We start from the raw sequence: 14,427 nt of genomic DNA on the forward strand, positions 1-14,427 counted from the left end.
AGCAAAGTCTCATGAAAGTCAACGCGTGACTTTTTGTTATTTTAACAGCTTTTGATATTGCTTGTTCTGTTCTTAATTTGTTGTCTGTTATGAATGAAAATAAAAGCAAAACTCTGATATCAGTTTTGAGTCTTAAACCTGCACCTAATCCCTCTATAATATTGTGTTTGTAAATACAGGATTAATCCCAAAATGTGGCTGGTCCCTGTCAAGCATTATTTTCCAATCTCTGCCACATATCAAGTAATAAATTTGACTTTACGTAGAGACTGAACATTGATCAAATAAAGAATAAAAACCTGTCTCCTGATTTATTGTGAGTTATACTGTGCCCTTGAGAGCTGCAGATTATTTACAGGAATAACAAGAATATCCACAGGTTACAATAAAACAGACAGGACTTTTGGAAGGAATTGAAAATCTCATGTTCTGGGGCCTGTGGAGTTGTAACTCTCCATAAAGGATCTGTGTTCTCCATGGGACTAAGCCAGGAGCATCCTTTCCCCTTCCCTTGGACACAGGCTCATGGATGTGATCCCAGGTGGATCTTCTGGAGCTGAGAGCACTGGGTAGGAAAAGTGTCCTGCAGGGCTCCTGGAGGTGTTTCATCTCACACAGCTCTCCGAGATGGATCCTCCAGGTCCCTCGGCATGGATCCATTTTGCCGTGGGAGGGATGTGTGACCCTCATCCCTGTTGTTCCCACCACGCTGTCAGTGCCAGTGCTGCTGGAGGGCATGGCCTGGAAAGGCTCTTGAGCACCCTCCACCTTCTCCCCACGTGGTAGGAACACATCCATCTTTCATCCTGCCTTTCTTTGCCCTGGCAGCAGACACTTGAATTTACATCCCCACGGGATCCTGGAGAAAAGGCACTTTCATGTCATTAATTAGGACCCGTTAGAGCCAAGGGAACTTGAGAGCACACTCGAGCATTTGGCCAAATGTGGCTCCTTTGCCGACTCCAGGTCTTGGACAGTCCCTTTGAAATTAAGGATAAAACTGGAGTAGGTGAGCAGCAGTTCCCCAGGGGTAAAACTGGAGTGAGTGAGCAGCAGCTCCTCAGGACTCTGAGCTGATTAAAGGCAAGCGAGAGAGAGAAAACATATTTGTAGAAATACAGATGCCTCCAGTCCCACTTGAGAGTGCAATTATCAACAAGGTGACTGTACAGTTTGCTCTCAACCTACAACCGTGACATAAACAGGATCAAAAGGGATCACTTGGCTGTGGGTCATCTCAGACTGTCCATGCTCCAAGATCTTGCACCCTTCCGAATCCTCTACCCTCCCAACACCACGACACATCTGCCCACAAAAGAAAGGGTTAAAAGCCTGGACATCCCTCTCCTGTACCACGAAGTGTTTCAGAGTCAATAACTAACAAGTTCCGTGGGTATGAAAGGAAGGAAGGACTTGCTTTACATATCAATGCTTAGGAATATTCTGTGATTCCACTAAAGGCAGTGGTTAACTGTGGGGTGCCAGCTGGAGTGGTGACATCTGCCCTCGCTCAGAGTGGCCGGGACGCTGTCACTCCCTTTGAAATGGCCTCCTGCATTCATCAGTCTGGATGGCACAGAGAAGTTATAACCATACAGGCCATATGGAGGATGTAAAGAACAATTAAGTGCTTCCCGAGCAATGGGACTTGATGGGAAAATGTTTCCAGATGCATGTAATCCATACAGCATTTGACCAGCAGAGCCGGGCACTTGCAGGCACTGAGCGTTTAAGTCTTCGGCTTTGGCGCTTTTCAGGTTGGTTATGCCAAGGGAGGACAGTTTGGGCACATCCACCGTGAAGTGGGGTAAGAGGTGTGGGTTGGTGCCTCCCAGCTTTTTGTGGCTCGGGAAGATGAGAGACTGTTGTCTTAAGAAGCTCGTAGGGCAGATCTTGTAGTAGAGGGGCACGCTGAGGTTGGGCAGGAAGGTCTCGGGGCACGACACGCCGATGTTGCTCCCTGGCAGGTGGAACGTGGGAGGGGAGCACGAGGGAGAGAGCAGGGGGTTCAGAGGAGAGGGGGTCCCACCGCTGGAGGTCACCGGGGAAGAGCTGGAGCTCCCACCTGAAAAGGAAAAGAGAAATCATCCAGGCTGAGCTGGCTGGTGTCCACGGCCAAGGAACCCTCTGAGGACTCCTGCTCCCACTCCACGTCTCCCTGCTGCCAGTGTCCATCCAAGCACAAACTCACTCCAAAAACCAGCTCCTGGAAAACAGGGAGATCTATCCATAAATTATTTGTTGATGTTACTCGGCACTACTTCAAGAACAATATTCACACATGGCTAATCCCATTCCATGGGCTGGGACCGCTGTGAAGTCCAGTTCCACGCACCTGATGGGTCCGTACCTGGCTGTGCAACTGATAACCTTCCCCTCTTACACACCAGGGCTATTTCAGCTTCCCTATTTTTCACGCAAATTCCAGACAGCTTTTCCCCCTTGGATATAAGAACAAAAAAGCATATTCAGCCTGATGGAGAATTTTCTGTACCTCCCTGCTCACAGGAATTGACTCATTTCACTTGGCTTCCCAAGCAATTTGAAATGTAGCCCTGAATGCTATCGGTGTCTCCAGAAACTTAAACCCACATGTCATTTTAACATCCCCCTTTCTGAAAGGGATGAATGACCACTTTCAGAATTCGGTAGAAAAGCAACACCAAGGAGCAAAGCTGAGACAGGGATGAGATGGCTGCTCTGAGGTGGGAATGGTGCTCCAGGGCAGCCAGTTCTGGTGCTACACAGATGTTGGTTTGATCTCCTGCCTTTAAGGAGCTGTGTGTCCGCTGCACAGTCATTACCAAATCCTTCCAGAGGGTTTCTTTTTCTCCCTCTCTGTTTTAATTTCTTACCAAAGTGACTGGGAAAGGAAAGAAGGGAATGTGGATCCATTTGTGCTACGTGTCTTTCCCTATTTACGCTGAATTCCAAGCGATGCACTGCCTGGATGTGATCTGATCGGAATTTATGCGCAACCAGCGACCCGGAATCGGCTGTAAAACCCCACCACTGTAAAATCAAACTGACATCTAAGGTTTAGCAAACCTTAAAAGACCTTAAAAAAAACCCACAAAGATTTTGGACGTGGTGCAAATTAATTTCCTCTCCCAGATCAGCACCCAGGCTCAGGAATCCAGGGAGGTTTTGTGCCCTGAGGATCTCACCCTTCCCGGCTGATGTCAGTGGGGTTTCAGTCCTGACACCAGCAGGGCAGGATCCAGTCCTTTCCCAATATACACATCCTGATGCCCTCCAGGAATCAGGGACTTTGGATTATGGAGAATAATGTGACTGAGTCGATATTTGTGAGTGGGAGGCAGTGACTGAATCCCTACGTGGTTGGATCCAGCAGAGCAAACCAGGGGTAGGATTTGCTTTACAGTATCCTAAGCAATATCACCCAACTTCCAGAACAAATCTGGGACTGGGGATTGCAGCAGAGAGGACAGAACAGCTCAATGAGCAGATGTTTTCTGCCCTTTCTGTTATGTTTAAAAATCAAAAGTTAATGGCCAATTCTTTCTTCAGGACGTTGATTGTAATTTCATTTAAATTTGCCTGTTGGTTATAGAGCTTTGGGATTTCTATTTTTCGGCTTTTCTTCAGAAATATAATTTTAGCATTAATAGAATTGGAGATTTTGTTATATTTACATCAGTCCAGGAATCTGACCCTGAAAAAAAATACCAATTACATTAAGACAAGCATAAAAAAAAATAAATTAGAATTTCCAGGTAGCCCAAATATTTTAACATATGTACAATAATATTTTAGCATCTTTTAGCATTGCAGTTGCTGTCGCCTCATTCCCCACTGCAGCTCCTCCACCAGTTTCTCTCCCCAGTGCTGGCAAACAGGTTCAAAAGGGGCTTTTTGAATAAAATATTTTGTAGATATAAAATTTTTATTATTGTTATTATTACTATTATTATTATAGTCGTTAACATTAATAATAAAATTACTACTAATAATAATGATAATTTAAAAAAATCTAATTCTCTTGATAATTGATAAACCTTTTAATTTCTCCCTAGTCTGATTTTTTTGTGTCCCCTTTTCTTCGCCTGCAGAACATGAATTTTTCCTGTGATTTTTTTGCAGCAGTTCCCTGCAGACACAGATGACTTGGTGTGTCCTAAGACTTAGAAGAGTTCCTAACCTAAACGAGACTTAAACCAGCGACTTTAAACCCAAGCTGGAGCCTCCAGCGTGCAAACAAGCTGTTAAGTTTTTTTTTTCCTTCGGCGCTATGAATAATCAATTTTCAAATATTACTTCCAAAAGTCGTTTTACGGGAAAGGGCTGTAAGGGACCGGTGTGCGCTTGCCAGGATGAGAGAGAACATTTTCCCTTAAAACTTTCCCCTCTTCCCTGCGTTTCGGTGGGACTGCTGCATCCTAATAACAGATAATTTTCTTTTTTGTTGCATAACGCGTTTGTCGGCGCAGAAGCCGCCGCTGCAGAAGACACCGGCCGTCACTATTCCCACGTTTTCAGCTGATATTCCTAAACCGGTTGGAAGCAATTAGTGGAACAGGATCAAAGCCGTAACAACCCGACTCCAAATTAGCCTCCTGCACACTCACAGATTTTTTTTCTGCCCATCTCACTCTGATTTCAGCCGGGGGCTCGGGCAGCGCCGTCATCCTGCTCTTCCCGCTCTTCTCAACGATTTGCACAGGAATTTTGTCCAAGCCCACGCGGTATTAAATCCCCAAACGGCGAATGGTTCGTTTTCTGGACCCACCGCGTCATCCTGGTGGTTTGAGCCCCGCGGGGAGCCCCGAGCCCGCGGGAGAGGCAACGGACAGGACTTACCGTGGCTGTCTGCGCCGAAAGCCTTGAAATCCAGGGCGAGGGGCGGCCGCCACGGGTAGGAATCCAGGAGCCCATCCAGGACCCCCCTGCGGGGGGGACAGCGGGGTGAAGGCGGTGGGACCGGGGGCTCGGTGGGGCGGGCGGCGCAGCGGCCCTGGCTCTTACCTGTTCCTGCCGGGGTCCCGAAAACCTTTGGCGAAGGGATTCCTGTCGATCTTCAGCTTCGTGATCTGGAGGGTGGGAGCGAAAGGGGCCGTTGGGGCGCGGGGTGAGGAGGGACCGGCCATCGGGGCTCTCCGTCCCCCTTGTTCCCGTCCCGTCGGGGCTCTCCATCCCCATAACCCCCGGGTACCGTCGCAGCTCTCCATCCCCTCGGCCGGTTCTCCGTACCTTTGGGGCTCTCCATCCCCCTGATTCCCCGTCCCGTCGGGGCTCTCTGCCCCCCCGATCCCCCATACCTGCTGGTTCTGGTAGGCCGTCACGGTGGTGAACTCGGTCTCCTGGAAGGAGAAGGTCTGCACCCCCTCGGCCGGCAGCGACTGGATCTGCGCTAGATCGAAGCGAGAATCCTGGGCGATAATGTGGACGCGGGGCTTGTACTTGTGCATGGACTGCAGGATGATCTGTGCGGGGTGAGAGGCGGCTGAGACCCCCCGGAGGGAGAAGGGCAGGAAGAAAACCCGAGGCGAGAAGTCGGTGAGACCCAGCCCTCAGACCCGGGGCAGGAGGGATCGGCCCCCCACCTTCCCAGCGCTGCCTCTCGGGGTGATGTTCTGCCCCCCGGGGGGGATGTTCTACCCCCCCGGGGGGATGTTCTGCCCCCCCGGGGGGATGCTCTGCCCCAGCCCCCTCCCCTCGTCGGAACTGCCCCACACCTACGTGCCCCTTGTCGTCCATCTCGTTGTTGGTGAGCTTCACCCGGTCGAAGCTGATGATTTGTCTCATCCAGGTCTCCCCCGAGCAGGGGGAGTCGGGGTGGATGTAGAGCCGCGGGGTGATGCACGAGTGGTCCGTGTTCCCCGCCACCATCCACTGCGAGCTGTGATAGACGTACCTGGCCCGGGCCGGGCGCGGTCAGGCGGCGGAGGGCCCGTCCCCACCTGCCCCCACACCCAGGCACACCTATAGAACCTATAGGTGCGTGCGGGGCCCCCGTGCGACCCAGCGTGTCACATTCGGCCCCGGCCGGGCCGGAGCGCAGACCGCGGACAGCCGGGCAGGGGGGGACCCGCGTGGGTGTGGGAGGTCCCCGCCCGTCCCTCCTTACCTGTATCTTTTGGAGTCCACCGGGACGACGTCGATGGCGATGTAATATTGCTGCAGCGGATCCAGCCCCTTCACCTTCACCCGCACCGACGGGAACATCCTCCTGCGGGCACAGGGAAGGGGCTGAGCAAGAGCTGCCGCTTACGGGCCGAAAAGGGGCTGGAAAACTATAAACGGGCATCGGCGGGGAAAAAAAAAATCGAACTCAACGAAAATAGGGGGAAAAGGGGCAAACGAAGAAAAATAGCCCAACAGAACAGAAAAACCCCAAACGACAAAACAAAACAGAAGAAAAAAAACCCAAGAAACAACAACCCCCCGCACCCCTAAAAAAAAAAAAGAATATGGGGGAAAAAAAAGAAAGAAAATAAAAGGTAACGGAAAAGCAAAGCCCGAGCGAGGCGGCGGGGGGTGGTCAGGGCGGGCCGAGGGGTCAGTACCTGCCGGCCTTGGTGATGATCATCTCGGTACCGATGTCGTGGAACCTCCTCCAGAGCTCGGAGCCCTGCAGCTCCACCTGCACCCCGGCCGGCCGCGCCTCGGCGCCGGCCTTGGGCCGCTTCTCTGCGGGAAACACAAAAGGGAGGGGGCTGCTCGGGAGGCTGCGGGGGCAGAGGGGCGGCCCTCGCCCCCCGCCGCCCCGGGGTCCCGCCGGTACCGACCCGCCTCGGGGGCTCTGCGGGCCGAGCGGCAGCCGGGGCTGGGCTCCTCATCGCGCCCCTCCGGCACCTTCCTCTTGGCCGAGCGGCCCACCAGGGCTTCCACCGAGAAGGCGTGAGCCCGGGAGCTGAGCGCCATCCCCCCCGGGCTGCCGGGGGTCCCCCCGGGCCGCAGCGGGGCTCAGGCGGGCGGCGGCGGCTCCATCCCGGCCCGCACCCAGCGCCCCTCGCCCGGCCGCCGCACCGCTCCCGTCGGGGGGCAGCGGCCACCGCCAGATCCTCTTGCATCCAACTGAGTCAATAGACGGCTGCAGCCTCCTCTGTTTGTTTTGGAAACTGGTGGGAGCATAAGAAACATTGAGTGACATTTCATGGGAGTAACGGGGGGGGGGGAAGGGGGAGGGAGGAGAGAGCGGGAGGGCTGTGGGGGGAGAGGGGGAAGAGGAGCCGGCCCCGTCTAGGATCAATAAAAGAGTTACTGTTCTCCATTAAATTGTAAAACTCAAAGAAATTTGACATAATTGCACACTAGGGGCCACTTTTCCAACAAAAGTGCAAATAACGTTTAACCAGAAACAGCGCAAAAGGGAAAAAGAAAAAAAAATAAAAACGAAGAGAGAAAAGGAGAAAATAAAAAGAAAAAAAGGGGGGGAAGGGAGAGGGAAGAAAGAGAAACGGGAGGGAAGTAAAAGCGAAAGGGGAAAAAAGGAGATAAAAAAGAGAGGGAGCCGTGCCCCCCCTCTGCCTCCACGGGCCGGTCACACGCGGCCCCTCCGGTGTCCCTGGTACCACAGACCCGGTGCCAGCCCCGGGCTGTGACAGCGCCGGGCACGAGTTCCGGCTCGCCTCCCGGTTTTCCTTTGCTTTTCGTTTGTTTAGTTGTTTTTGGGGTGTTTTTTCAAGGCAACAAACCCGCCCCCCCGCCCGCCCCGGCTCCTCTTCAAAGCACGGCCCCGCCGCGGCAGCTGCGCTGAATTAGGGGCAGAAATCCTCGTTTTCCACGCGGGTAGTCCCGGGGAGCCCCTGCGCGGCCGGGAAAGGGGGGATCGGGGCTGGGGGTCTCCGGCCGGGACCCTCAGGTGCGCACGGAAAGGGCTGCGCGGGATTTGCGCGGGATTTGCGCGGCATTCCCTCCCTCCGGGAACTTCCCCACCCTGCACAGGCTGGAAGCCACCGGGCTGACTTATTTGCCAGCCAGGAACCCTCCCCAGAGCTGGCACCAAAGGGGATTCATGGGCTCAGGTGGGTTTTGGGAGGGGAAATGCTGTTCGCGCTGGGCTGGGTGGGTGTCACCTCCCCCCCATCCCCTGCGCAGCGGGGAGGTCAGCCAGGAGAGATGAGCCTTAACGGGAAAAAAATGTGGGAAGGGATAAAATTCACAGACCAGCTGAGAAAGCAGGTTTGGGCGGGGAGGGAGCTGCTGCAGGGCTTCGGCGTGACAGCGCTCCATGGTCTGCTTCCAGGTGCTCCCGGAGTTGCAGGGAAGCCCTGCTTCATCCAAATGTTTATTTTTCAGCATTTCCTTCTCTGTTTGTTAGGGTTGGTGTCCTGGTGCATGCATTCCCAAACTTTGGGCTGGCAGCAGGTTGTCTTTGTGGAGATCATGGAATGGTTTTGGTTGGAATGGATCTTTAAGCTCATCCAGTTCCACCCCCTGACATGGGCAGGGACACCTTCCACTATCCCAGGTTGCTTCAAGCCCCATCCAACCTGGCCTTGGACACTTCCAGGGATGCAGGGGCAGCCACAGTTTCTCTGGGCAACCTGTGCCAGCATGTGGTCCAAAATATGTATTCAAATGCCCCAAACTCACTCCATTGTCATCAAAGTCCCATTCTAAGGACACTCCTTACTCAGTTTATGGTGGGCTTTGTGCATTGATACTAATTTATATGCATTTATAACAACTGATACTTTTTAAATAGACATTTATACACGAAATTCTGGGCAAATCTCACTGGGACAGGGGTTTGATCAAGGAAAAGACCTTGGAGGAGGGGAATGGGTGCAGGTACAGGTGCCAAAAGCCAGAGCTCAACATCCAGCCTGGACACCTGTTTGGAAGCTGCCCACTTCTCTGGCTGCTACCCTTCCACCTGTGCCAGCTCTGGTTTGGATCTTCCCTACAGCCTGATTTGGGAGAGGAAAGTTGGCATGCAAACTTCCCAAAGTCTGTAAGAAAGATCTGGCCAGGCTCCTGTTGAACCCTTGGTGGGAAACTATTGTTTATGGCACTGGGGACAGATGTACCTGAGCTGTAAAATAAGTGTATAGAGGGATGTTTATGGAATTTGCTTCCCCAGACCTCTGGTACCTGGGGTTACATGGGAGAGGAGCTCACCCCAACCCTGGAAGGAGCTCAGGAATCTCTTAGTCATCCTTCTCCTCCTCCTGTCCCTCAGAGAGGCTGATGCTGATGAGATCTAACTTATTATTGAGGGTTTTGGTGTTTCTCACCCTTCACAAAGTGTCTCAAAATACAGAGACCAGCTATGTTGTGCTGTAATCTGAATTATAAATGGGCTTGTCCCCGTGTTACTCCATCCTCTCAGTGATGTCCATCAGCAGTGGCCTCTGCTCGTGTGGTTTTGTTTCCTACAGGCACGTCCAGGTGGCCTTGCCCAATGCCTCTATGGGACAATGTCCAACCTGCTGCAGGGGCTCCTCTGGGATGTTATTCCACAGGACATGATTCCCTGTCAATGGCAGGAGGTTGGAATTAGGCGATCTTGAAGGTCCTTTCCAACCCAAACCATTCTATGATCCCTTGGGGCAAGAAATGTATGGAGAACAGGGTTGGGGAGGGGAATTTGGGGGTTACCTCCTGCTCCAGGCAGGATCAGCCCCTCCTATGCAGATCTTTATTTCTTCTTACAAAGAGAAATGAAATTTTACAAACATGTTCATAATTAGAAGAGCATAAGCTCATGGTTTCCAGGGAAGGTGACCAGCACAGCCCGGCACTGATCGAAGCCAGCTGAGGGCATGAAGTGTGAACCTTTATCTCTGCTGACATGACATATTATTAAAAAGTATTTCGAGTAATCTTTTATTTCCTCAGCATTGCAACACATTTCAAGAACTTGGCCGGGGATCAACCGAGCCTTTTTAATTTCCTACAATGAAAAATAAAACAAAAATAAAGCCCGATTGAGATGATATAATCAGGAACATTTTGAGGGTTTAGGTCAAATTAATGTGTCAGAGAAGGGTTTTCAGGGGACTTGGAGAGCTTTAATCTGTCAAAGGCTGACTCAGACCTTGCTTGGGCTCTGTAATCTCATTGTCTTTACCAAATTATGGGATGGTATGTCCTGTATTAGTGTCATCAGAGTTGAGCAAATAATCAGTTGGCATAAAGTTCAGAATAACTAACTTAATTTTAAAGCAAGTGTTATACAATAAGCCAGAAATGTTTGCTTAACTTGAAAATGATCTTTTAATACTGTCCATTAATGTGTGAAAGCACACAGGTAACCTCCAAATACAGCCTTGCCTGGCTACTTTTGGGGCAGTTTTTAGGAGATTGGATTGTGTTCGAGCTGTCCTCAATTTTGCCAAGATTTGCCTTACATTTACCAACACAAAACAAATCAACCCTAAAGCAAATCAACCCTGACTTCTGGTTTAGGGGTAACACTTTATTATCACCTACACTCAATTATTCATCTGACACTTTTATATCTTCACTCCATCATCGATTTATATAAAGCCGCAATTATAAATTTGGTGCTTGGACATTTTGGGTTCTAATGTGTCAAATCATCAGCAAGAAAATACTTATTTATTTATTATTTGGGATAAAACATGGTTTCCAACCCTGCAGTCTCCAGCCAGGGGGATGCAGCACTGTTGCTCCCATCACACAGTCTCAGCCATTGCTTATCCAGTGTTTAATGAGACAACAAGCAATCAAGGCTACAGCTGCACCTCTTCTCCCACTGGGTGTATCTGAGGTGGGACATGCTGAGTAACATTTTTGGGTGGTGTAAATCCTCTAGCAGAGAAGCAGCTGGAGGGAGCAAAGCAGATCTCTTGTCTCTGTGTGCTCTTCCCACCCCAGCCTTGGCAGCACCAACCACATCCACCCCTTAAAAATCTTTCCTGTCCTGTAAAAAAGCATTTCAGCATTGATTTAACCCTCTTTGCTCCAGGACTCACCCTCCAGTTGGCTTTTTTTCCCCCAGTTTCCCAACCTTACTTCTACCAGTAAATAAAGGATTGGAGTTTTTTTTCAGATCCAAACCTATTTGCTTGTTGTGAATCATGGAATGGTTTGGGTTGGAAGGAACCTTAAAGCCCATCCAGTCCCATTCCCTGCCATGGGCAGGGACACCTTCCACTATCCCAGGTTGCTTCAAGCTCTGTCCAACCTGGCCTTGGACACTTCCAGGGATGGGGCAGCCACAGCTTCTCTGGGGAACCAAAATATAATATATAAACATATTATAAACATAAATTAATGTGCTGCCTCACATGTAATAGGGATAGACCTGGCACTGAGGAAATGTAAGCCAATATTAATATTTCAATGTACAAATAATATCCTTTTCTTGGATGAGAAAAATAAGCTTATGGATGAGACAGTGTGCCACAAACAGCTGCCACTGTCCACATGGGAAAGGGATGGAAGGTTTGTTATGGGAGGACATTAATGCTGGAATAAAACAGTTTCTAAATGCCCTGGCTAATACAGAGGCTGCAACTGGAGAGGATGAGACCCTTCTGGGGCTGAAATAACACCTGGTTGGGTTCTACAGGAGCTGCAATTGGCAACATTCAACTTTGATTGTTGGAAACATAACCACCATTTCACAGTAGTCATTAACTAATTGCTTATTAACAGATCAACAAATATTTCTTCTTCCTAAAAATCTTTTACGCAGAAACAGCTGAAGGCTGAGGAAATCTTGGCAGAGGACTCCCCTAGAAGGGTAGAACAGCTCAGGAGATGGTTTTCCCTGACATTCTCAAATGTCCTGTCCTGCAGCAGAGCTTTAAGTTCAGTCTGTGATTATTTTGCCCATCTTGAACTTCGAAGAACCTCTGCTCTTCTCTCCAAGCACAGTGTGACAAGGTTCTCTCTCCATCCCTGCCAGGCTGTGGCACCTCTGGGCCAACTCCATCCAAACCAGGAGGTGATGGCAAAGTTCTGCCTGTCCTTGTCTGTAGGAACCAGATCCTGAATTAATTTCATGACAAAAATGACAGGCCTGAGCAAGAAATGACCAGTTTATGGTGGTGGCCAACGAGCACTGAAGTTTCTTGGTTGAGCTCCTAAGGAGGTTCCTCACTGCCACGTGCACTGCATTAGTTAAAGATATATTAAAATAAATCTCCATGGTGTTATTTTATACATAAACCCCCCAGAAGTCTGCTCGGGGAATAGGATTAAACCTTAAGGAAATGATTCAGTCAAGTAAAAACAATACATAAAGCATTTGGGGAGAGTTAAATCAAATTAGAGGACTCAGATCACTTCATGATGAGAGAGGGGTTGGTGGTGTTCACCCTGCATCCAGGGAAGTCAGGGAAGGGTCAGTAATGTCCATGTGCTGGTGGGGTAAGGATGAGACCACCATGTGCACCTCCAGCACCACGATGTGACATGTCACCACAGAACCTTTCTGCAGCAGCTCTGGCTGTGGTTGATGTGCTGTTGAGAGCTTTCTTGGGACTGCCAGTGTGGTGTAACAGGACCTTCTGTCAGATATCTCACTGCAACCTCAAAATACTTCCTGGAAAAGCAACATTTCTCGGGTTTGTGCTGTAAGGAACATTTTTAGGGTGGCTTTTCCCAGCCCAGCTCCTGGTTTTGGCTGGTGGCTGTGTGTGAGAGTGAGGAGAAGCTGCTCCATTCCTTCCCCAACCACCTGAGGAGCCACTGCCAGCCTGGCCATCCCACTGAGCAGCTCTCCCACCACCTTTCCCTCACCACAACCTCTCCAGAGCTGAGAAATAAAACCCAGCCCCTTCCCCCTCTAAGTAAAGGGGAAAATTCCTTCCATGTTGAACTTTTCTCATAATACTTAAAGAAAATACTTAAAGAATGTGTAATAAGAGGGGATTTAGAGGGGGCAGAATAAACCACGTGGATGAAGCAGAAAACCTTTAGAATTGCACCAAAATGTATCCTGTCTGGATTTACCTCAGGGAAGGGCTCTGGGGGAAGAGAAGGTGACCCCAGGTGAGCCCTGGGACCCCCTGTCCCCAGGACCATCGCTACTCTTCTCACTGGTGGAGTGTGGGGAGGGAGGAGCCAGAGTTCTCAGTGTGGCTGCCAGGAAAACCACACAGGAGAGGTGAAATTAAGAGAGTTAAGGGAAGCTGATACTGAGTTATTCCATATTCCCGGGCAGGATGGAGTCAGGCCAGGCAGGGTCCAGCTGTGGAGCATCCCAGGGGTTTGGGAACCCCAAGCAGGGCTTTACTCCAATGACCCTCTCACGGGCAGCAATCTGAGGGCAGAAAGCCTTTTTAGATAGGAAGGGATGTTATTTTTATGAAGTACAGCCTCTATTCTGGTTTGCTTTGAACAGTAACTGGGTACCTGGAGACATCCCTTGGTACTGGTGCACGGGGTCCTTTGGTGGCCTTGATCACATCACCTGCTCTGAAAGCAAAAATGGACCAAATTCTCCTGTGATCACCAAGGTTTGGGGTGAGGAGGATGAGGGTCTGGAGCACCAACACTTGTCTCAGAAAACCCCCATGGAGGCTGTGTTCTTGTTCCATCGGGAAGAGATGACCCAGGAAGAGACAACCCTGTGGCCAGGCAGGGACACTGGGGAGTCCCATGGCCTTGGCTGATGACTTTCATGGTGTGGCCAAGAGCCTGCTCAGGAAGTTGGCTTAGAAAATCATAGAATCCTGGAGTCATCAAGGCTGGAAAAAACCTCCAAGATCATCAAGTTCACCTTTTAACTGATCCCTCCCACACGTGAAGTGCCACATTCACTTGTTTTTTGAACACCTCCAGGGTTGGTGACTCCCTGTGGAGCCTGTTCATGTGCTTAACCACTCTTTCAGTGAAGAAAAACTCGGTCCTGCCACGGATGTGCAGGTTTATCCAGGCTGAAATTGCAGGTTTCTGGGGCTCTCTCTTCTACCTCACCAAATCCCCATGTCTGCACTAGGCTTTGTTCCCCGCTCTGGGATTAGGGAAGGTGGGTCCAAACACGATCTGGTGATTTATCCCCAGTTCCATCAGCTCTGGTGAAAAGTGCTTTTCCAATTGTTTAATTTCCACGGATTTCTCTCCATCGCTGCTGTCTCTGCCCTTGCTGGAGGAGTTGGCCCTAGGACAGGTTTAGACTTCTCCCTCCATCCCTGTCTGTAAAGATAAATGCAAACTCTGGCCTTAAACTGAGCCCATACCTGGGTGAGACCGACCAGCTGCAAAAACCCCACTTTGTTTTGCAGCCCTATCCTCGGTTGACGTGGCTAATTATGGCCCTAAATGCAAATATAGAGGGATGAGAATAAAAGCTTGGAAAGGCTGATGCACTGGGGAGAAGGACAATAAATTAAGAGGTTTGCAAGGAAGCTTTCACTCATCTTTGGAGCACCGCTCTAGTTTTGAGCTGCGAGCTTGCACTTGGGTTAGGAAGCGCCTTTCGAAATTAAACAGAAAAGATACAATCTTAATATTCCATAGGATGTGCCAATACAAATATCTGTC

At 50.2% G+C, this 14,427-nt stretch overlaps 1 protein-coding gene across 1 annotated transcript; it reads right to left on the reverse strand.

The window, feature by feature from the left end:
• Nucleotides 1-276: 276 nt before the first annotated feature.
• Nucleotides 277-7,048, reverse strand: TBX22 (T-box transcription factor 22). The gene is made up of 8 exons (XM_064670172.1): nucleotides 6,750-7,048; nucleotides 6,528-6,651; nucleotides 6,089-6,190; nucleotides 5,701-5,875; nucleotides 5,280-5,444; nucleotides 4,987-5,051; nucleotides 4,822-4,907; nucleotides 277-2,065 (listed from the first exon to the last, which is right to left on the reverse strand). Exons 1-8 carry the CDS (start codon nucleotides 6,883-6,885, stop codon nucleotides 1,455-1,457), a joined length of 1,464 nt encoding a protein of 487 aa, XP_064526242.1. The 5' UTR covers nucleotides 6,886-7,048; the 3' UTR covers nucleotides 277-1,454.
• Nucleotides 7,049-14,427: the final 7,379 nt, after the last annotated feature.

This window comes from Pseudopipra pipra, chromosome 13, assembly GCF_036250125.1.
Source record: "Pseudopipra pipra isolate bDixPip1 chromosome 13, bDixPip1.hap1, whole genome shotgun sequence".
Classification (NCBI taxonomy): domain Eukaryota; kingdom Metazoa; phylum Chordata; class Aves; order Passeriformes; family Pipridae; genus Pseudopipra; species Pseudopipra pipra.

What these genes read in the sequence shown, in the direction of transcription:
- TBX22 (XM_064670172.1), bottom strand. Translation starts at nt 6,885, where the DNA reads ATGGCGCTCAGCTCCCGGGCTCACGCCTTCTCGGTGGAAGCCCTGGTG. An exon ending in CCGCAGAGCCCCCGAGGCGG is followed by an intron (nt 6,652 to 6,749) that starts GTCGGTACCGGC and finishes TGTTTCCCGCAG; the next exon opens with AGAAGCGGCCCAAGGCCGGC. An exon ending in CGGGACCCCGGCAGGAACAG is followed by an intron (nt 4,908 to 4,986) that starts GTAAGAGCCAGG and finishes TCCCCCCCGCAG; the next exon opens with GGGGGTCCTGGATGGGCTCC.